A 22,563-nucleotide genomic window follows, 5' to 3' on the forward strand; every position below is an offset into this window, starting at 1 on the left:
TTCAGCATCTCGTGTTGGCTGTTTTTTAGAAGTATGAGGGGAGCCCCACTTTTTGGGCTGTCAATGAGTGGTAGGGCAGGGATAGAGGACCCTGGAATGCAGCTGTGGTGAGAGATGGCAGGGGAAGTTCATGGGGTTTGAGAACTGCCCTCAGAGACTGTGCTGTGAGCTGGGCTTCTGGGTCAGCGGAGAGATTTGAGGGAGGGGAGTGGGAGTCACTGTACAATTAAAAAGGCATTGGGAGGGCACCTGGGTGGCTCAGTGGGTTAAGCGTCTGCCTTCAGCTTTGGTCATGATTCCAGCATCCTGGGATCCAGCCCCGCATCAGGGTCCCTGCTCAGCAAGGAGCCTGCTTCCTTCCCTAGCTCTCCCTGCATATGTTCCCTCTCTCGCTGTCTCACTGAAATAAATAAATGAAATCTTTAAAAAAAAAAAAAAGGCATTGACTACGTCACTGAAAAGCCAGACACTGAGGGAAAAAACGGACAGGACTCTTAGTAGACTTATTATACACAATAAAGCAACATGAATTTCAAATCACCTTATGGAAATTGTGAAAGAGGGAGAGATTTTCAAAATTTTCCTGGTGGTCATGGCATGACATGTTGACCATTAATCATAAGTATGCATTTAAAATGTGTGTAAAATGCCACTGCTGGTCTCTTCATCTGGTGGGAAGCATTTGTTGTTTGAATTCAATGGAAATACCATTGTAGGAGGCTCCCATAAGGATGTTTTCTGACCTTGGTGTCCCCTCAGCCTATAAATATGTTTTGTCGGTCACATCTTAAGTTTCTCATCATTGGGGTTTCCTACCACAGAGGCTTTTGGGGACTTAAATATCACAGTATAGAAAGTCTGATGCAGTACACACTAGCTACTGGGTGGCAGAGGCAGCAGGGAAGAGTACAGAATCATGTCAAATGCTATGCAACGTTCCAGAAGTATAAAACTCCCAAGAACATAAGCAGTGGGGATGCCTGGGTGGCTCAGTTGGTTGGTTTCGGCTCAGGCCATGGTGATCTTAGGGTCATGGGATTGAGCCCCACCTTGGGCTCTGGGCTCAGCACAGAGTCTGCTTAAGTTTCTCTTCTTTTCCCTCTCCCTCTGCCCTCCCACCAAATAAATATATTCTTTTAAATAATATTCTTTTAAAAAAGAATCTAGGGGTGCCTGGGTGGCTCAGTCAGTTAAGTGACCAACTCTTGGCTTCAGCTCAGGTCGTGATCTCAGGGTCATGAGATCGAGCCCCACTGGGCTCTACACTTAGCACAATCTGCATGGGACTCTTTCCCCGCTTCTCTCTGCCCCTCCCCCGTACTCTTGCTCTCTCTCCCTTTCAAATAAATAAATAAATCTTAAAAAAAAAAAAAAAAGAATACACAGTTTACACTTACCTACATTGGAAAAAATATTTTTTTTTTAAAAGATTCTGCTAACTCATTCAACATTTAATAATGCCTCCTGACACTGTTTTAGACCTCCCCTCAATCGCTGCTACATTTCTGGTCATTTCTTTCAGCTCCTGAGAACCATGTCTGTGCCCAAAGGTAGAGTTCTGGATAAAAACCTTGACGAGGAAGGGCTGGAGAGCGGCGACTGCGGTGACGACGAGGATGAGTGCATCGGGGGCTCCGGGGACGGGGCGATGAAAGTGAGGAACCAGCTCCGCTTCCTTGCAGGTGCGTGTGCGAGCCGGCTGGCAGCCAAGCCGAGTCAACACCAGTTCACTCTAACTTGGCTTTGCAGAAGTCCCCGCTACCTACAATGCCATCAACTCTGCAAGGAAATATTATACTCTGGCGGGGGTTGGGGTGGGGAAGAGTTTTCAGGTAGTCTTTTTGGTGGTTGTTGTTTTCCCCATCTCTGGACCTGGGTAGATGAAAAAGGTAGCTTCCAGTTTTTGTTTTTTATTGTCTAAAATGAACTGACCAAATCAGGTGACCCTGTTTCCCGTTGGACATTCCTTGGTTCTTCTCGGTTATAAAAAGCCACGCCATCTTGGGGGTCCAGTGAGCACCAACAATGGGGTAACTTCGGAAGGAAGCATAAACATACTGCTCTTGTTTTTGTCTTCATACCGGTGCCCATGTTTATTTCCGTGTAGATACCCCTCTTTCGTCCCTTCTTCAGTCACACCCAACCCTCCACCGTATGTTAACTCTACTGGAATTAAAACTTAAAATTTGCATTTTCAGTATGCCTCAGTGACAAAAAGCTAGCTTTGGGGGTAGAGCAAACCTGTATTTGCATTCTGGCTCCCTTCCTCCTAGGTCTTCACTCCGTTGTCCATCAAATGGGGATCAGTACCCCAACTTCATGGGCCTATTGGAGGATTACATCAAGAGAGAAAGTCTGTAAGCATCTAGACTAGTACCTAGCTCAAACAGGGTGGTCCATAATTGTTAGTTTCCTGGAACGAAATCTTCCCCACCATCTCAGTCTACACACATCCACCATCCTCCCTGAATTGCTAAAACAAACTCTGCCACTGCTTTTCAAGAAATAGTCTGCCGTGGCTCCCAAGTTCCATTCCTAGGACATAACATGATCACACAGAGGCTGGCATCTTATAATAAGGAAAGATAACAGAAGCCAACGTTCTCTGGACATTAACCAGACTCCATGCAGTGTGCCAGAACTTTGCCGATATTGTCTTGTCTTGTTTCCACTGTGACCGAGGGGTGGTTATTATTCCCACTTTACAGATGAGAAAACTGATGCTGGAAGAGGTAGAATAATTTGCTTAAGGTCGTGCGGTCACGAAGGGCAGAGTCCGGATTCAGAGCCAGCCAGTGAGATTTCAGAGGTCTCTCTCTGAATAACCCTATTCTGATTCTTCTTTCTTTGCTCATCTAGATAATTGTAAAAAGCCTGAACTCTGCTTTGCTTTTTGCCACCCAGAACAGCTTTCAGTCATCTAAACATTGCCCAGATGAGTTGCCAAAATATGAAGTAGCTCCAGCATCGGTCCTTGGGACACATTGCTTTTCATCCTTCTCCAAAAATGTCCCAGCCTACCCCTCCTCTCGCTTTCCTGCCCATAAGCCCCATCCCTATCCATTTGAAAATGCTACGCCACAATTCCATGGCGACTTAACTTTTTTCAACAGTGTTTGGTAGGGGACCTTGTCAAGGGCCTTTTCAAAACCTAAATAGATTACATCCACTGGTTTCCCTTTGTCCACGTTGCACATTTATCCTCTCAAAGAATGCTAGTCAATTAGTTAGGCATGATTAACCCTAAGTGCTTTGTAAACTGTAAAACACTACACAAATGGTGGTTAATTTAATTTACAGGAAAAATGATGCCTTACTCCCAATAGGTTACACTCGCGTAACATGTTCAGCCATCTTTCCAGCCTGGCGCTCCCTCCGTCCCCTTTGAAATGCTTCTCGTGGAGAGGAGACTCACTGGCAATCCGCCAGGCTCATGGCACAATAGCTATTTGGAACGGCAAGCTCTACACTTTGGTCAGCTCTTACACAATTTTACCCCAAATCTGGGTGGATGCCATCTGGTCCTGGTGATTCATCGACATCCACTTAGTCAACCAGACTTGGAACACTGTGTGCATTTACTGCCATCTCACTCAGAACTTCCAAAGTTTTCCTCCAAAACACAAATTGGGAATTTAGAAAAAATAAATAAAAATAAAAACAGGAGGTTCAGACCCTCTTTTTATATCCCTTTTGTCCCGGAACAGACCTTTTACCCTTGTACACCATGACCAGCCAGCAGTCACCCTGGCTGGCTGCCCTGGCTCACTTCTTCCCTTGTTTTGCTCTGGATGAAATGCAGGACACCTCTCTTCCCGTCTTTGCTTCGAACTCCCCTGTGTCCTAGGGCAGGCCCCTTTCCTCTTCTTGAAAGTCAGTTTCTAAAAAAAGAAAGAAAGAAAGAAAGAAAAAAATCCGTCTCTCTATTTGTGAAACAGAGACTACCCCATGCTCATGGGCCCTGCTAGGGTGAGCAATCGTGTTCATTGATTTGGCTTGAGTCCCTGGCAGGGTGCCTGTTGGAGTCTCACGGATATCTTCTTCAGGGTTTTCTTCTTACCTTGTAGGTCCCCTGCTTTCTTACTTCACTTTTCTTGGTTATGTAAGATTGTGGCAATTCAATATCATCATCATCATCATCATTGTCATCATCAACTCATCCATGCAAAGCATTTGGCACGGTGCCTGGCATCTAGGAAGCACTCAAAAAATGCTATCTACTCTTAAAATGATGGGTCTGTTGCTGCCTTTGCTGACCTCTGGCAGCTCAAAGAGCCTGCAGAGGTAGCTTAGAATTAGCTTGTTTTATTAGTTTGTTCGCTTCAGACCCATAAAAGGCAGTTAATACCAGGTAGCCAATGTTCAGCAATATCCCCAATATGCCTTGCTACTCCAGGTGGAATCCGTGGTCCAGGAACATCTGTATTATCTGGGAGCCTGTTAGAAACGCAGACGCCTCAAGACCCACCCAATCTTAGGTCCTGTTAACGAGAGCCCTGGGTGATTTGTTGGCAGCCCTTACTGCCTTCTATTTGAGCACTTGCAGCATTTTGGTTTCAAACCTGAAGCATCTAAGAAGCCACTGAGCTGGCCCACGGGGAGCTAAGTGTTGCAGGCAGTAGAAAAGAGGCCTGAGGCCCAGTCACCCACGTGGTAGGTTAGGACACTGGGATTCCAACTGTTTGCACATTTCCTCCCAGTGAGACCTTGAGCAGGTCACATATTGCTCTGAACCTCAGTTTGCCAACCTGTAAGATAGGCCTGTGCATCCTTGCCAACCTCAGTGCGTTGTGGAAATCAAAGGTGCTGATGAGTGTGGAGGTGCTTTGCAACCTGTTGTGCTCTACAGATATTTATAACAACCGGGAGACTGTTACTATGAATCCCCAGATCTCTGGAAGCTCTCTGGCTTTCTCAGCATCCCTAGCTTGGCATGTGTTTTCTGCAAAGATAGAACTGAGCCCTTGAGTTAGAAAAGGCTTTTGCACTGAGCACCATGTTCAGACTCCCTTCCAGAGACAGACCATCCACGCTGGAGTTGGTGCAGTAAATGGACTAGTCTTGTTGCCGGACCGCCGTCAGCCTGGTTCCCAGTTACTGGCCTTGTCAAAGGCCTTATTTATCGTAAGCTGCTTGGGAAGCTGTCGGCTCCCAGCACTTTGGCCGGGGCTGATTCCTGAGAAGCTTTGCAAGCTCTGGCCAGGTGTCCCTAGCCAAGACATAATGACGAAGCATCTTAAGCATCTGGCCCCTCTCCACCAAGTCCCCACTCTCACCCACAAGGAAAACCACACGCACATGTGCATGTTCTCTTGTAGGCACATGCATTTGTGCACATGCGTGTGCACACACACACAAACACACCTGCTCTTGAAAACAATCTAAACATGCTTATAAAGCAACCCAGCATGAAAGACCCATCTCAAAGGTCCCTGTCACCACTGCCTCACCCCCTTCCTCCCTGGGCTTGTTCTTGCTCCAGCTTTCACTAGTCCATGGGTACAGCCAGAACATTCTGGGGAGCCTAATGTCTTTCTCACTGCAATTCAGAGAAAGCAGATGATCTTGACTCAAGCTGGGTCAGAGACAGGGGGAAGTGATGCCATGGAAGCCTCATTCTTGGGATGAGAGAAGTGGAAACAGGTGCGAGAAGATAAACACATTCCTAGTGGCTGCACGGGAGTAGGGTAGCTGAAGTCGGTTGGTGGGGAGCTGAGGAGGAGGAGTCACAATCTCGGGCTCACAACCCAAGCCAGTATTAAAACCAAATGGATGTTTCTTAACCGTTTAAACAGATGTCTCTTGTGGAAGGGTTCACCCTCAAGAAACTTTCAGTTTGGCTGTGTCAGTGTGAGGACTAAAAAGAGAAAACCTTGCACTTGTTCCCGGGCTGGAGGTCAGGGAGAAGGTGAAGTCCAGGCCCAGGCAGGTCCCTTTTGCCACTCGGTGCTGTCGCGTCCGGGCGTTGTGAGGGGAAGCAGCTGTCCGCTCTGCCCCACAAGTCACCTCCTCCCAGCGGTGCTGGAGCAAAGCCATTAAGACTCAACAGCTGTGGGCCCCATGAGTCTCTACACTCAACATTTCCTCCTTGCTGTTACTTTACAATCTGGAGGCAAAAAAACCCCAGCCAGGACAAAACAAAGCAGAACCAAAAAAAAAACAGCATTTAGGAAATATTTTTTTCGGCCCATGATTTTCATTCATATTCTTAGTTCATCAAGTGTAGCCTTATATTCTGACTCGTAGCAAGCCTGTCCACGTAGAGGAGGTGAAGGACCCTTCGCCAGCTTACCTCTTCTGAGTCGTCAAGTCAGACCTTCATAATGCTGGCTGGCAGTCACCTTGTATGAGTAAATTCATTAACGACTTGGTTTAGTGAGAAGGATAAAACCAATGGAGGAACTGTGTGATGGGCCATTTCTCAGGGGTGACACCTGCAAGATTATAACATTTTAGACCAAATCATGTAGCCTGCAGAAGAATAAGTAGAAAGTTTGTAGAGGAATGAAATGTCCTGGGGGATTTTTTTTTTTTTTAATGGGAAGATTGTTGAGTCCTGTGCAGAGATCAAAATACATGTGGATACAGTAATATATCTATTTATATGACCCTATTGGTCATAAGTCCAGGAATAAATTACGGCAGTTTTCCCAAAGTGTATTTTATAGTTTGATAGACCTCCTTCCTCTGCACACTTTGCTTCTCGCTATGTAACCCACTCCCAGAGTTCTCAGGAAGGGCCACCTGGGGCTCAGTCAGTTGAGCATCTGACTCTGGATTTCGGCTCAGGTAATGATCTTGGGGGCCTGGGTTCGAGCCTCGCGTTGGGCTCTGGGCTAGGCGGGGAGTCTGCTTGATATTCTCTCTCTCCCTCTCCCTCTTCCACTCACCCTCACTTGTGCGCTTTCTCATGCTCTCTCTCTCAAATAAATAAATACATCCTTAAAACAAATATTTCCTGACTTGCCCACTTACAAAAGTTGTCAAATGAAACACAGGTGATAAAGGACATAGAAGTGCTTTATAAACTGTAAAAGCAGTTTCCCACGTAGGGTAATATTGTTAATATCATTTAGTGCCATTGGGTTATAAGTCTTAGTTGCCAAAAGCCTGTAGCTAAAGTTAGAAAAATTAAGTCCCCAGTGTTCTGGCCAGCAACTTTCACTACAATATGCCCCTTTTCCATCCCCAAGATGGCGTTTTTTAGTTACTCATTAACTTGCTTCTGGCCCGGCGAGGAGGTATTTGAACAATGACAAATATGTCTGTTGAGCTGTGCAAATAACCACAGTGACAACAGCGGTAGTCACCTACATCTTGAAAGAATCACAGCTAGTTAAGTTTTGTTTTCTTTGGTGTTAGTGGGACAGTGAGGGCAAGGGTGCAAAAGTTGGTGAAGGTCAAGAAAGGGCCTGTGATTTTTTTTTTCATTCTATCTGGCTCTTAGCTCTAAGCAATCTGCTTTCATGCCTTGATCTTTTCGAGAACAAACGCCATAGGAAGCCTAAGGAAGCAAAGCTTACTAGAATAGCACTTCACTCGGATACAGACCAGGTGGTTCTTGCTCACAGACTGACGAGGCAGCCAATCTCATCTCTCCCCAGAGCTTTGGGCAGTTGCCATGGCTCCCAGAGACAGATTTTGATGTGAGCTTTAAGAGCGAGTGATAAAAGTTTCAGTACATGTTCAGTACGTGTACCCAGAAAAGGCCCTTCTCCGTGCTATAGGGTCGCCTCGCGAATTAGTTCAGCTAAACTGGTGGTAGCTGAGAGTAAGGAAAGGTAAAAAACTTTCCGTAAAGCTACCATAACCTGAGATGCTTTAAGAACTGTGTTTCTTATTACTCGTGAGATGTTCAAGGGTACACTTTTCTAGGCCTACTGCCCTGGGAGACTTTCCTGCCTGGGCCATTAGGCTAGGAGGCTTTTATCAAGTGTAACACTATGATAGTTAGACTTGCTGGTGAGCTTCACATGGAACTCTAAGAATTGGGGGGGCATCAGGGGGAGTGTGAACGATTTGCAGCCATTGTATTACACTTTATGATCAATTTCAAATGAAGAGGAAACGGTTGAATATATGAATCTGACTAAATGGTACAACTGACTTTCTCTGGATAAAGCCATGTTGGCCCATTTAGTGACTATCTCAACTAGGTTGTGGATATCTAGTATGACAGAAGCAAATGGGAAGGAGAGAGAGAACACTTTGCAGGTAGAACATGGCAGGAGGAATGAGCAGGAAGGTGGCAAGCCCAAAGGCTCCAGGTGAGCTGAAGCCAGCCCTGGAAGATAATGTCCACAGGGAATCTGGGAAAGCAAGGCTAAATGCCATCAACTGGGAAGTACTCCCCTGCAGGAGGAAATACCATCCCAGAAGGAGAGAAAGACGTGGTGTCCAGTTCAACCTGCTTAGTAGCCCTGAGCAACGGTCTTTTGCATGGGCCAAATCCAAGGAGCCCAGTGTAATGAGTAATTCTGAGCCTGCAGAGCAAGACAGCAAGTGAAGGTGTCAGGGGCCACCACCAGTCCTGGGGACCACACACGGAGATCAGCTCCGAAGCCAGGCTGAGGTCCTGCTCTGATGGGAGGAGGGACATGGAACCACCAGATGCTTCGCGATCGCCGACCTCCCACGAAACCTGTGAAATGCCACACACGGGCACGTATATCTGCACGCACGCACATGTCCTCAAGGCTCTTCCCAATTCACACCATGCCGTCCTTTAACTTTGGTCACTATGGCAAGAAGGTGTCACCAGTTATCTTTTTCTCCCCATTATTTGCCTGTGGCAGTGCAAGGACAGGTCCAATCTCCTTTGGTAGGAATGAAGTCACTGGCAAGTTTTTGTTTGATTAGTTGTTTGGTTTTTTCTGGCTTTTTGTTTGTTTGTTTTTTCCAGTTTGGTTAGTTGTTTTGATAAGAAAGTTTGTTATAGTGCCTGCCTACGTACACACCTGGCTAAGAGATGTTTAATGATCCAGTAAAATGATCCATGGCACTTATGGTTCTTAACATTTCTAAATATACTTGCTGAATTTCAAAAACTGCCTTTTGATCTTTTTTTTTTTTTTTTTTAACAATCCTAATGGGTATGGATAAGGGTAAAGTCTTATGTCTTTAAGGTGAGAATGGGAAATCAGTGGAGACAGAATCTTATAATTTATAGCTTGTTGATGAACTTGAGCAGTAATATAATTACCAAATAAATAAAAATCAGTAGAGGCTGTTCTATAAATTCTGGTGCCCGAGCAGGGAACAATCTCATTAGCAACTTCAGGATGGACTTCAGAGCAAAGTAGTGTCCTTGACTAACAATGGGCTCCTCAAAGGATAGAAAGCCAAGTCCTTTTCATGGTCTATTTACACTTATCAACTCCCCGTCACCAACCTGTGCTCCCCTCCCCTGCCTTGTAACTGTCACTTAGTAGGTGTTCAATAAATATTTCATTTATCCATATATTGGTTTTATTTCTCAGCATTTGCTTCCTTTTGCCTCCTATTTGGCAGGACTTAACCTCCCTGCTTCTTTAATTAGCTTCCTCAAAGTAGCCTTTGACTTCTAGCAGCTGAAATTGTGAGCAGAGAGATAGTCGGTCCCTGCTCTGGTCCATACGGGATTAGGAACTCCTGTGAGGCGGGCAGGGCACGCTGTGTGAGATGCTCTCTGTCTGTAGCCTAGCGTACCTCTTGAGGAGAGTGAGCAGGATGGTGAAGAATCTGCAAACAGGCTTAGTGGAAGAAGAGTGAGAAGAAGTAGCAATGTTTGGTCTATACAAGAAAAGAATTAGGGAGCGTGAACATTGTCTTCTAATATTTTGAGGTCTTACGTGTGGAAGATGAAGGTCGATCTGGAACCCATATGTGGAATTTACAAGCAGATCTATTTGACTGAGAAATGGGTGAACTTTCTAACCCTTTGAGTTGTTTCTCAGTGGCATGGATTGCTCTAGGGAACAGTCAGCTTCCTGACTCTGGAGATATTTGACTAGAGATTAAATAACCATCTATCAGAAAGATAGGCTGGGGGAGGGTGGGGGTGGGATGTCAGAAAGTGAGCAGATATCTACGTCATGGGCCCTTGACTCCCAGGGTCCTGAAGAACTCAGAGATGCTATGGTTTGATGATGATTCCAACCACGCAAAGAGAACGAAAGAGAACCAAGATGGTGGAACAAGCCAATGAGACCATTTTTCTGGCTAGGGGGAGGAAAGAGAAATGGAGAAGCTATTCTCTCTAGTTGTATTTGAGCATGTGTCACCAATTATGATTTTCTGCAACTTTTTTCCCTAAGCAAATGGATCCTTAGGAATGACAGAGATTTTTCCAGGGAGCAGTTCCTTTCCACATCCTCTCTGTCGATCATAGCCTGTAGAACTCCAGTTCTCATCTCTCCCCAATTACTTGCAGGCTTGTGGCCTCCCTGCCCCTATGTGAGAAAAACAAACTGGGCTACAACCCCTCCTCCAGCCATGAGCAGTTAGCCCTAATGTCTGTACGGTCAATATCAAGGTTGTCCAGTCCACACCCGTCTCCCACACCATTCTCTCACTTCTGACCCTGGCCTCCCAGAATAGACCAGTGCATCTCAAGTTATCTGTGGGGAAAGGACTGGGAGGCGGCGGGGGCGGGGGGGGGGTGCGGTCTGTTCCTCCTGAATCTGTCATGGGCCAGTGATTTTATAAAACATAATAAAAATGAATTGCCACCGAAAGAAAATCACAAAAAGGCCTACAAAATATAAGCCACAGTTTTTAACTAGGAGACTCAACAGACCTAAAAAATCTCTCTGTCAAATTGCTATAGAAATTGCCAAGTGCTTACTTCCAATTTCTGTGCTTGTCTCCTCACAGATTGGCAAAAAATAGCAGAGCAGCAGACCCTACTCTGAGTAGGGAGGAGTAGCCTGCTGTCTGTGTCTCTGCCTTGGCTCCCCCTTCCCGTTGGAGCCAATGGTGGAACAGACTCCAAAGCAGCAGCTGAAATGGGGGTGAGGGCAGTGGTGTGCTTCTAGACCTCCGTAAGCGCCATCATCCCATCACTAGCTTGAGGTTGATTGGGATGGAAATATTTACACCGCAGAAAGCAGCAGAAATGACAAAGCAGGGCTTGATGTATTATTGATCATCTAGACTCTAGACTTAAGAAAGTGATGGGAAAACATCAGCAGTGTGGATTAAACTTTAAATTGTGTGGGTTCTGTCACCATTATGTTGTGAGGAGCACAGAACGTTGAGGGTCCGCTCCTGCGTATTCAGAAATGTCGTCCGACTTAGCGGAGGAGTCGCTGGCATCGTGGATGAAGGAATGAGATTCTGACATAGATCTTCGTTATTTTCTCTTGTTTTCCTTAATGTAAACCAGTGTAGCAGCCACTGTTTGTGCACGAACTACACTCGCTTGTCAATCATGACCCTGGTTTGGCTACCGATGTAAGAGCAGGGCAAAAATCAATGAAAGGATTCTGTGAGAATCAATCAGTTATAAGGAATTTCTAATAAAGAGTAGTGTATTATTTTTATTATTTGAAAATGGTATGTTCCATCTCCTTTATTCCATGGGGTTTTTTGTTTGTTTGTTCTGGATTTTTTTTTTTTTTTTTTTTTTTTTGAGAACCATTCATCACACAGTTACCAGTGTGGTGTGGGGTAAAGGGGGTACTTCGGAAGATTTGTTTTCTTTCCTTCTTCCTTAAGGGTTCCCGGCTTAAATCAATAGCTTTCTGTACCATGAGGGATGAAAGGTTTCTCTCTTCCTCAGTTATGCAAGAAAATGCAAGAGCCCCTCATGTTCAGTTACCCCGAAATCTAGGATTCCTTTGGAATCTGAGACTTGGAAACTTTCCTAACTTGGAAACTGTTAACCGGAGCCATAAACTTTTTTTTCCCCCCTCAAAACCCTTTATTCCCTGAGGGTTGGTGGGCTCTCACTGCAATCTTTCTGCTTAACCACTGGAAATCTCATCAGTCCTATGCCATGAGATGGGAGTCTTATAGGGCAGCTCGTGGGGCAGATATTAGTAGAGCTCCTAATATCGGCTTGCATTTTGTTGGCTTGGTAATCACTTTTTTAACCACCGACCATATGGGCAGAGGTTGGAAAGAAAGCTAAATTTGGAATACACCCCCACTCTCCTTTTCAACATTTCTTTCTTGTTTGTGCCAGGAGGCAACGTATTACTCATACTCTCATCCAGCCCCAATTGCTAGAGGTCTACAGGAATGAGATTCTCCCCCGCTGCAGTGGAATCGGGGTGTCGGAGACTTTCTATACCTGTGTGTGGCCGTGTGGAGGAGTGTCCACGCTCGGCTTCTGTGGGTTTCTGAACCTGTCTGTGACACATGGCCCTGGAAGGCTAAGTCCGCCCTGGTGAGGAACTTGGGGACTTGGTCTCTATGGGCTTATAACGTCTTCCTCATTTCTAGGCAACATTCAGAGACAGCGCCTTTCTGCACTAAGTATCTTTCTGACTCGGGCTTTTTGGAGCATGGAACCGTGAATCAATCTCTCTGTTTAGTTTTTTCTTTTTTCCTGTTCTAGCTTTCCTTCTCGCCATACACCTCCTCGTATGGAATGATAGAGCAGGGAAGATGAATGTGTTTGGTACAGCGGTAACGATTGGGGCAGCGTCCACAGAAATCTCATGCACTTCAGTTCAGGATGCCCTAAACCTGAATGCCCAAGCAAACAGGTCTTTTTAGCACCTCTAAGGGGTTTAGAAACAGGTTTGGCTTATGGAATGAGAAGTAGTGTGCCTTCCTTCAAAGAGAGCTCATGGCCTTTCCCCCTGACCCCTCGCCAGCTTGCAGTCCGACAGGAATTCTCCTGGCTGTCCCTGGATCGTGGGCATGAATGAGGGGTAACGAAGCCAAATCCATCAACCAGCCTTTCTGAATCTGACCCCAGCTGATTTCTCCGAACTTGGCTCCCACTAACCCCTGCCCCATGCCCGGGTTTCAATAACCTTGAAATCCTCACTGTTCGCTGAACCTGTGGTTCTGCTCTTTAAGGCCTGCCTGGGCCTTTATAAATTCCCTTCTTTGTAATAGCCATAAAGCACTCAGCCCAGGGACTGCACCTTAGTGGGCTCCAATAAATGGTGGCTGTTAATATTCTGCACATGCTGGTCCATTAGCCCATAATGGTTTCCCTTTCTCTACCTTTAAAACTCAGCTCAGGTGTCCCTCTTCCTTGAAGCCTCACCCTAGACAGAGTGCTGCGTTAATACCCGTTCCAGCAGTTATCAGTGTGAAGTCAGGCAGTTCCCAGTGCCTGACCCAAAATTGGTGCTCAGTAAGTTTTGGTCGCATACAAGCCCTGTCCCTGCCCACATAAGCTCCTTGGCCCGTTGGGAGTGGTGAGGGGAAACGGGGAGCACAGACATCTAACTAGATCATTATTATGTGATGTGCTCCAAGCACTACTGCAATGTGCACGGGGAGTTGCGGAAACACCAGGGAAAAAGCTTCAAACCCAGACCGGGGTGGTGAGAAACTGAGCCGAGTCTCAAACAGTGGGTGGGAGCGCATTGCATGCTGGGAGGTGAAGAGGTGAAGGGGGGGCGCATTGCATGCTGGGAGGATAGTATGAGATAAGACATGGGCGTGAGAAAGGACATGGTGGTTCTGGGGACAAAACGCAGGTTGGCGTGGCTAGAGCAGAAAGAGGCAAGAGGTAAGGCTGGAAGATCCGTGAGGGGTCAGATCATGAGAGCCTTCTATGTGCTGTTGAGGAGCTTGGTCTTGATCCTGTAGTGGGGTCTATAAATTCCCAACATACAGCTCCTCAGCCTCCCCAACTGCCACCCGTCCCACAGCAGACGTTGGTAATCAATCACAGCACCCCACCGCATGGGCCCAGATGTGACCTCATAATCCTCCTCAACATAACACTGCAGGGGACACCGCCATGGGATGGAAGGAAGGCGGCACTCTGATTGGCTGCTACGTGTGCGTGTGTGTGTGTGTGTGTGTGTGTGTGTGAGAGACTGCAAGTTATGGGAGAACTATTACTTGGTCAGAGCTGCATTTTGGAAATCTTCATGAAGAAGAAATCTTTAAGATGAAGAATCAACAGAGCCTGAGTGTTCAGAGGTGGCAGGATGAGGAGACAAGGGTAGTCAAGGACCAGGTCAGTGTTTCCCCCTTGGGCAAATGGGCAGACGCTAATGCCGTTCAGAGAGAGAGAGAGCATGATGCGTTTGGTATGATAATACTAGCTCACTTTTTGAGTGCTTACTATGTGCCAGGCACTGTTTTTAAGCATTTGATACGAAGCAATGGATTCTACCCTCCCAACAACCCTATGGAGTGGGTACCATTATTATTTCCTGTTTCGCAGATAAAGAAACTGTCACAGACAGGTGTAAAATACTGAAGAACTAACAAACTCAAGGGCACTGAGGGACAACATAAGGGCAAGAAAAGCTGGAAACACATCACTGAGTCATTTGGATGAATATGGATAGAGCCAACCAGGTCATCAGGGACCCATGCTAGGATTTATCAGTTCATCTTAAATGTTTTAGAAACCAAAGGATTTATTATTGTTGGAAGAGGCCCACCACAATGTGTATACATCCATCCCATTTTCACCATGTCTGTTCTGCTCACGAGGGCAAACATCACTAGGAATATGAATTAAAACAAGCCTATCCAAATGATGACCTCAGTGGCTTCCAAACGAATTTTCTAACAAAACACATTTAGCGTTTGTCAACTTAAAAGGGCAAGGTTAGATGAGTATTGAAATTTAAGAGAATCCATCACATTAAATGGTGTTGTTTTTTATCCCCAGTGATAAACCTTTTCTTATTTTAGCAACTATGTTGTGTGTGTGTGTGTGTGTGTGTGTGTGTGTGTGTGTGTGTGTATAAATGGATAGATTTGCTTCATGTAATAACTTTGTACTTTCCAAAGCATTTCCTCATCCTCTATTGGAGTGTTCCAATCAGGAATCTAGTTTCTTTAAGGGGCATGCTGTTTCAATGGCTGATAGATGTGTTCTTATTTTCTTGTTAGCTTTACGGGGTCTCTCGCTATCTGCGCCATGTCAGCGTCACAGCAGCAAGCACTCCCAGAAGTCAGGCACCTTAGCCAGGAGGTTACAAATGTCCCTGCCTTGCAGCCTGAGCATGCGGCTCAGCATTAGAGTCAAGGTGCAGTGAGGATTGTGCTGCTGGGGATTTCAGACCCCTGGGGCCATGCTGCCTATTAACCCTGAACTCAGACCATGAGACCATGGACTTGCCAATGATCCCACAGTGTCCTCTGGAATTTTTTATAGCTATAAATGAGCTATAAATGTGCATCTTTTGCCTGAACACGCCAGTCTCATTACCACCTCTTTACTTTCGCTCAGACCATTACGTCTGCCGGCAGTGCCCTCTGTTCTCCTGCCCTAACGCCTCCTGATTCTTCAAGATGCACCTCCTCTCCAAAGATCACTCTTGATGACCTCAGCCCTCCATGATTCTCTCCCTTTCCCTGAACCCTTATATCCGCTTTTCTGTATATTAAAACAACAACAACAACAACAACCAACCAGCAGAGTGTGATTTTAAAAAATAACTTCCAGGTTCATCATCTGATTCAATCCTTCTTACAACCCTGCAAGGTCAGCTTTCATGTCAGCTCTTAGATATAAGAAAACTGAGACTCAGAGCATTAGGCAACTTGCCCAAGGTCAATGGATAGTCAGAGCTCAAATGGGAGCCCAGATCTTTCTAATAACAAAGCCCACTTTTATAGCCACCTCATTCAGGGGCCATAGCATATAGGTGATAAACATTTGTTGATGACCATTAACTTTTTCCGTGGAAGAAAATAAGAACACATGGAATTGATGTTTAGAATCAGAATAACCTCCACAAGGGTAGGTCAGAGCCTCTCTGGCCTTTTGGGGGTGAGGCGGCATAGGGAGGGGCTGAAGGAACAGTGCTCAGCCCAGTTGAGTTGAACTATCTTGAACTACCAAGGGAATTTTCTCTCTTTTTTTTTTCCATCTCTCTCTTTGATCTTTTTTATTTTAAATGTAAGCTCTCTGCCCAACATGGAGCTCAAACTCATGACCCTGAGATCAAGAGTCGCGTGCTCTACCGACTGAGTCAGCCATGTGCCCCTCTCCTCCCTCTCTGCATAGACATATGCATTCCCCATATCTTTCTCATGAATCATAGTTCCTCTGGGGGCCTGAGCCTGGGCCCAAAAAGGAGGGACTGAAGAGCACATGGTGTTCAAGTAATTCACTCCCCTGCTGCACTTGAGAGCTGTAATTACTGATCCACAGCGCATTCTTGCGCTCCGTGACCATCTGGCCTAAGTACATCCTAGGCTATCATTTGCTAGGGCGGCAGTTGGTTTGGACAGCTTATCCTGAAGGTAGCTTTGGAAACCTGCATAATCTTGGTTCTGGGAGACTGAGCAGGCAGCCAGGGTAAAGGCCCCATGCACTGTTCTTGGGCCCAGTGCCCCAGCTAAAATAATACATCTAGAATTATTCATTATCCCTGCAGACCAACTCTAAATTTTTTTTTTAAATTGTGTGCTTGTGAGCAAGCCTGGCTTCTTGTAGGTCTTTGGTATGTTTGAGAATTGCATGTTACAGATGTTCCTAATGAATGTGCGAGTGAATCTTATTCCAGCAGTAGTAGTAACAACAATGATAATCGTAGCAGTTGGAAACAGAACAACACTCACCACCAGTGTCTCCATGCCGACACTGGCCTAAGTGAGTATGGCCACGTTTATCTCTACAACACCCTGGGAAAGGCCATAATGTTATAACTCCCATCTTACAGATGGGGAAAATGAGGGTCAGAGAGATTAAGTAAATGTGTCAAGTCCACATAGCTAATAGATGGTTGAGCCAAGAGTCAGCCCCATGCCTTTTGGCTCCAAAAGCCAGGAGACTACCAATACTAGCCTCTTCCATGGTGTCTCCCATCCTACCTCATGTTCCTCTTACCTGTGCTATGTAAACCTTCCATCTGGCAGCCCACAGAGACGTACAGGCACTGTTTCAGCCAATGCCAAGGTCAACAAAAGGGTAATGACCAACATTCAGCACTAAGGGCCTGAAACTGGTCGTTCTAATCGTGCTGTGCTCCATTGGCCAACCCTTGAGCCTCATTACTCTCTGTTCTCCCCACAAAGAAGGTAGAGATAAGAATGCAAATGGAGTGCGTGGTGTGATATGACTAAATTAATTTGATCATCCTGGACTTCTGTAAAAACATCAAACAGATCTGGTCTAGTTTTGACTCCTCTTTTCCTTGGCCCAAGACATACAAAACTTACAGTCAGCTTTGCTGGCAAGCCAAAGATTGGAGAAGCTCCATAAAGAAGAGGTCAATTTTTTTAAAAAATCTACAATCTTAGATAGAAGGTATAAATTTGTTCATAGAGGAGCCTAGACCAACCTGGAAGTTGATCATAAGAAATGACCAATAGGTCTAAGCAACTTGAACCAACGGTTATCTTTGGTTCATATAATGTGGCCAATGAGAATTGATAACTTCCTCTACAGAAAGAATGTTGTTTTTATTAATACAGATGTCTATGGAATCTCATTTTATTTATTTTAATTCATTAATAAATTATTTTAGCAATCTTTACATACCCAGCATGGGTCTCAAACTCAAGACCCTGAGATCAAGAGTCACACACTCTCCTGTCTGAGTGGGCCAGGCGTCCCTGGAATCTCATTTTAAATATGAGCTGGTGAACTGGTCCTTTGGTCTAGTAACAGCTTTATTAAAAAATAATTCACCTAACACTATATTTCAGCCATTTTAAGTATAGACATTTCGGCCATTTTAAGTGTAGACTTTTAGTATATTCACAGACTTGTGTCCAGTGCTTTAAAAAGCAATGCAGGGGCACCTGGGTGGCTCAGTGGTTAAGCATCTGCCTTTGGCTCAGGTCTTGATCCCAGGTCCTGGGATTGAGGCCCACATTGGGCTCCCTGATCAGAGGGAAGCCTGATTCTCCCTCTCCAGCTCCCCCTGCTCATGTTCCCTCTCTCTCTCTGTCTTTCTTTGTCAAATAAATAAATAAAATCTTAAAAAAAAAAAAGGCAACCCATATTCCTTCACCATCATTCCACCCCTCACCACCCCCTAACTCTAGGTAAACACTAATCTAGTTGCTGTCTCTGTGAATTTGCTTATTCTTGAAATTTCATATAAATAGAATCATATGTGGTCCTTTGTGACTAGCTTCTTTCACTCAGTATAACACTTTCTAGATCCATTCCTGTTGAAGCCCATTATCATTGGTTCTGATGGTTTGTTCTGATTGCCAAAGAATATTTTGGTGTGGGGTGCCTGGGTGGATAGGTGGGTTAAGCCTCTGCCTTTGGCTCAGGTCATGATCTCAGGGTCCTGGAATCTAGCCCCACATCAGACTCTCTGCTCAGCGGGGAGCCTGCTTCCCCACTTTCTCTCTCTGCCTGCCTCTCTGGCTACTTGTGATCTCTGGCTGTCAAATAAATAAATAAATAAAATCTTAAAAAAAAAAGAATATTTTGGTGTACGAATAGCTCACATTTTACTTAACCATTCAGTTGATAGAGATTCGGGTCATTCCCACATTTTGACTATTGTAAATAATGCTTCTGTGAATATGATTTTGTGTGGACATGTTTTCGTCACTCTTGGATATGTAACTAGGAGTGGAATGGCTGAGTCCCAAGGTAACTGTGTTTAATAGTTTGAGAACTGCCAGATCTCTTTTCAAAGTGGCTACACTATTTTACGTTGTCACCAGCAGCGAGTGTTCAAGTTTTTCCACATCCAGATCCTTTTCAACATTTGTCATTACCTGCCTTTTTTTAATACAGCCCACCTAGTGGGTATGACATAGTTTCTACCTTGTGGTTTGGATTTGCATTTCCCTGATAACTAATGATGTTGAGCATCTTTTCATGTGTTCATTGGCCATTTGTATATTTCTCGGGAGAACTGCTCTGGGTCCTTTGCCATTTATAATGGAGTTCTTTTCCTTTTCACTGTTAGTTTTAAGTGTTTTGTTATATTCTGGATACAATACCTTTATCAGATGTATGACTTGCAAATGTATTCTCCCAATCATGAGTTGTCTTTTCACTTTCTTGATGGGTATCCTTTGAAGCACAAAAAGTTTTAATTTTTATAATGTCCAATTTATCTATTTTTCTTTTGTTATCTGTACTTTTTGCGTCCTAGGAAACCATTGCATAATCTAGGTTCAGGAAGATTTACATTTATGTCTTATTCTAGGAGTTCTGTAGTTTTGGTTCTTATATGTACGTCTTTGATCCGTTTTAGTTAATTTTTGCATATGGTGTGAGGTAAGGGTCCAAATTCATTTTTGTGCATTCCCAGTTACGCCAACATCATTTGTTAAAAAGACTACTTTTTCTCTATTTGATGGTCTTTGTACCCTGTCAAAAATCAATTGATTGCAAATGTGAGAGTTTATTTCTAGACTCACGATTCTATTCTATTTATATATACTTATGCCATTTCCACACTGTCTTGATTACTGTAGGTGTGTAGTAAGTTTTTAAATGGGTAAGTGTGAGGCCTCCAACTTTGTTCTTCTTCAAGACTGCTTTGACTATTATGGGTCCTTTGAATTTTCACAGGAATTTTAAGATCAGCTTGTTAATTCCTGTAAATTTAGTTCAATTTGGGAGTGTTGACATTTTAACGATATTAAGTCTTCCAGTCCTAGGGTGGGTTTCCATTAATTTAGGTCTTCTTTAATTTCTTTCACAATGTTTTGTAGTATTCAGAGAATAGGTTTTGTAATCCTCTTATTTTCCTTTAATGTATTATTGATATCTTTTTGATATTATTATAAAAAATTATTTTCCTAATTTAATTTTTCAGATTGTTCTTTGTAAGTTCTTGTATAGAAATACAGTTGATGGGCCCCTGGTGGCTCAGTTGGTTAAGCGTCTGCCTTCGGCTCAGGTCATGATCCCAGGGTCCTGGGATCAAGCCCAAGTCTTCCCACTCAATGGGGAGCCTGCTTCTCCTTCTCCCTCTGTCTCTGCCTGCTGCTCACCCTGCCTGTACTCTCTCCCTCTCTCTGTCAAATAAATAAATTAAATCTTTTTTTAAAAAAAAGAAATACAATTGGTTTTTGTATTTCTGCTTCCTTGTTGAACTCATTTATTAATTCTGGTAGTTTTTTAATGATTGCCTCATAAGTTTATTCACATTGGATTATGTTATCTATAAATAAAAGCAATTTCACTTCTTCCTTTTCAGTCTAGATGCCTTTTATTTTTTCTGGCCTGATTGTACTAGCTACAACTTCTAGCTCAAAGCTGAATGGAAGAGGCAAATACTGACATCCTTCTTTTCTTTGATCTTACAGGACAAGCTTTCATGCATTCACCTTTAAGTATGAGAGGTTTGCTCTGGGTTCGTTGTGGATGCATTTTAACATTTTGAATAATTTCTCATCTATTTCTAGATCACTAAGTGTTTTTATCATGAAATGATGTTGAATTTTGTCAAATGCTTTTTCTGTATGTATTGAAATAATCATGTGAGTTTTTTCTTTATTCTATTAACGTGGTATTTTATATTGTTTGCATTTTGTATGGTAAACCAACCTTGTATTCCTGGGATAAGTTCCACTGAGTCATAGTATATAGTCCTTTATACATGTTGCTGGATTTGTTTTGCTCCTATTTTGTTGATAACTTTTACACTCATAAGAGATACTGGTCTGTAGTTTTTTTTTTTGTTTTTTTGTTTTTTTGTTTTTTTAGTATGAGACCTTTGCCTAGTTTTGGTACCTTAGCAATGCAGGTCTCTAAGAATAAGTTGGAAGTGTTTCCTCCTCTTCTAGTTTTTGAAAGACTTATGAAGGATTGCTGTTAATTCTTATTTTAATGCTTGGGGAAATGAAGCCATCTGGATCTGGGCTTGGTCTATTCAGATTTTCTATTTCTTCTTAAGTCAGTTTTGGTAGTTTATATATTTCTGTGAATGTATCCATTTCATCTAGGTCATCTAATTTGTTGAGTTACAGCTGTTCATAACATTCCCTTTATAATCATTTAAAAGCATTGTTTCTGTAAGGTCTGTTGTAATGTCCTTATTTCAGGGTGCCTCGGTGGCTCAGTCATTAAATGTCTGCCTTTGGCTCAGGTCATGATTCCAGAGTCCTGGGATTGAGCCCCGAATCAGGCTCCCTGCTCAGCGGGAAGCCTGCTTTTCCCTCTCCCACTCCCCCTGCTTGTGTTCCTTCTCTCGCTGTGTCTTTCTCTGTAATGTCCTTTTTTCATTCCTGATTTTGGTAATTTGGGTCTTCTCTATGTTTTCCTTGTTCAGTCTAGCTTATTGTTGGTCAGTTTTGTTGATCTTTTCAAAGAACCAACTTTCAGTTTTGTTAATTTTCTCTGTTAATTTTCCTGTTCTCTGTTTCATTCATTTTACTTCTAATCTTTATTATTTCCTTCCTTCCGGTTGCTTTGAGTTTAATTTGCTCTTCCTTTTCCCATGTCTTGAAGTAGAAAACTGGGTTATTGATTTGAAGTCTTTTTTTTCTTGTTTAATATAGATGACTATGGCCATTAATTTCCCTCTAAGCACTACTTTTCCCTGAATGCCATAAGTTTCAGTATGCTGTATTTTCATTTTCATTTATCTCAAAGTAGTTTCTAATTTTCCTTGTGATTTCTTCTTTAATCTAGGTTTATTAGGATTGTGTTGTGTACCTTCAATATATTGGTGAATTTTCCAAATAACTTCCTGCTATTGATATCTAATTTCACTCCATTATGATTGGCAAACATACTCTGCATGAGGCCCATCCTTTTAAATTTATCGAGGCTTATTTTATGGCCTCATATATAGTCTATATTAGAGAATGTCCCACATGCACTTAAAAAGATTGTATATTCTGCTGTGAACTGGTCCATTTTAACCAGGGGTTAAATGCAGGGTTGATATGGAGATGTAGAGTACTTTCTCAGCTCCAAGTTCTTAGTTTAAAACAAGATTCAATCACTAATCCTTCCTCCATGTCCTTCTGAAGAGGGCATGTGATTCACCATTACCATTTGATTTCAGGATTGAAAACAAACGTCCAGGAAGTCTTCTTTCCACTTCAATTTTTCTGCCTTTTTAGAAGCATAGAGACAGCACTTAATTATCCACAAGGACATTTTTCATTTTGTGGTCTATCCGAAGTAGTCTATAACTTTCAGTCCTTCTGCCATCCCTTCTAGACTGAGGCTGCTGTTGTAAGCCAGGACAGAAGAAAGGGGATTTTGAATATCTGAACATGGTGGTTTATTAGCCTGTTACCAAAGCTGTAGGGACTCCAGTAAGTATGAAACCTATATTCGACCAATGTTCTCAGCCTCCTTGAAGGCCAAATCAAATCAGCTATAGAAAATGGCTATCAGGGGGTGCCTGGGTGGCTCAGTGGGTTAAAGCCTCTGCCTTTGGCTCAGGTCATGATCCCAGGGTCCTGGGATCGAGCCCCACATCGGGCTCTCTGCTCGGCAGGGAGCCTGTTTCCCCCTCTCTCTCTGCCTGTCTCTCTGCCTACTTGTGA

At 43.8% G+C, this 22,563-nt stretch overlaps 1 protein-coding gene across 1 annotated transcript in view; it reads left to right on the forward strand.

Annotated features, from left to right (window-relative positions):
• The window catches only part of GPC3 (glypican 3), a 399,544-nt gene that overhangs the window by 347,140 nt on the left and 29,841 nt on the right, over positions 1–22,563 (forward strand). The window contains exon 7 of the mRNA XM_059385454.1: positions 1,523–1,682. Coding sequence (XP_059241437.1) covers positions 1,523–1,682 — 160 coding nt within the window. The remainder of the gene's footprint in view (positions 1–1,522; positions 1,683–22,563) is intronic.

This window comes from Mustela nigripes, chromosome X (genome assembly GCF_022355385.1).
Source record: "Mustela nigripes isolate SB6536 chromosome X, MUSNIG.SB6536, whole genome shotgun sequence".
Lineage (NCBI taxonomy): Eukaryota > Metazoa > Chordata > Mammalia > Carnivora > Mustelidae > Mustela > Mustela nigripes.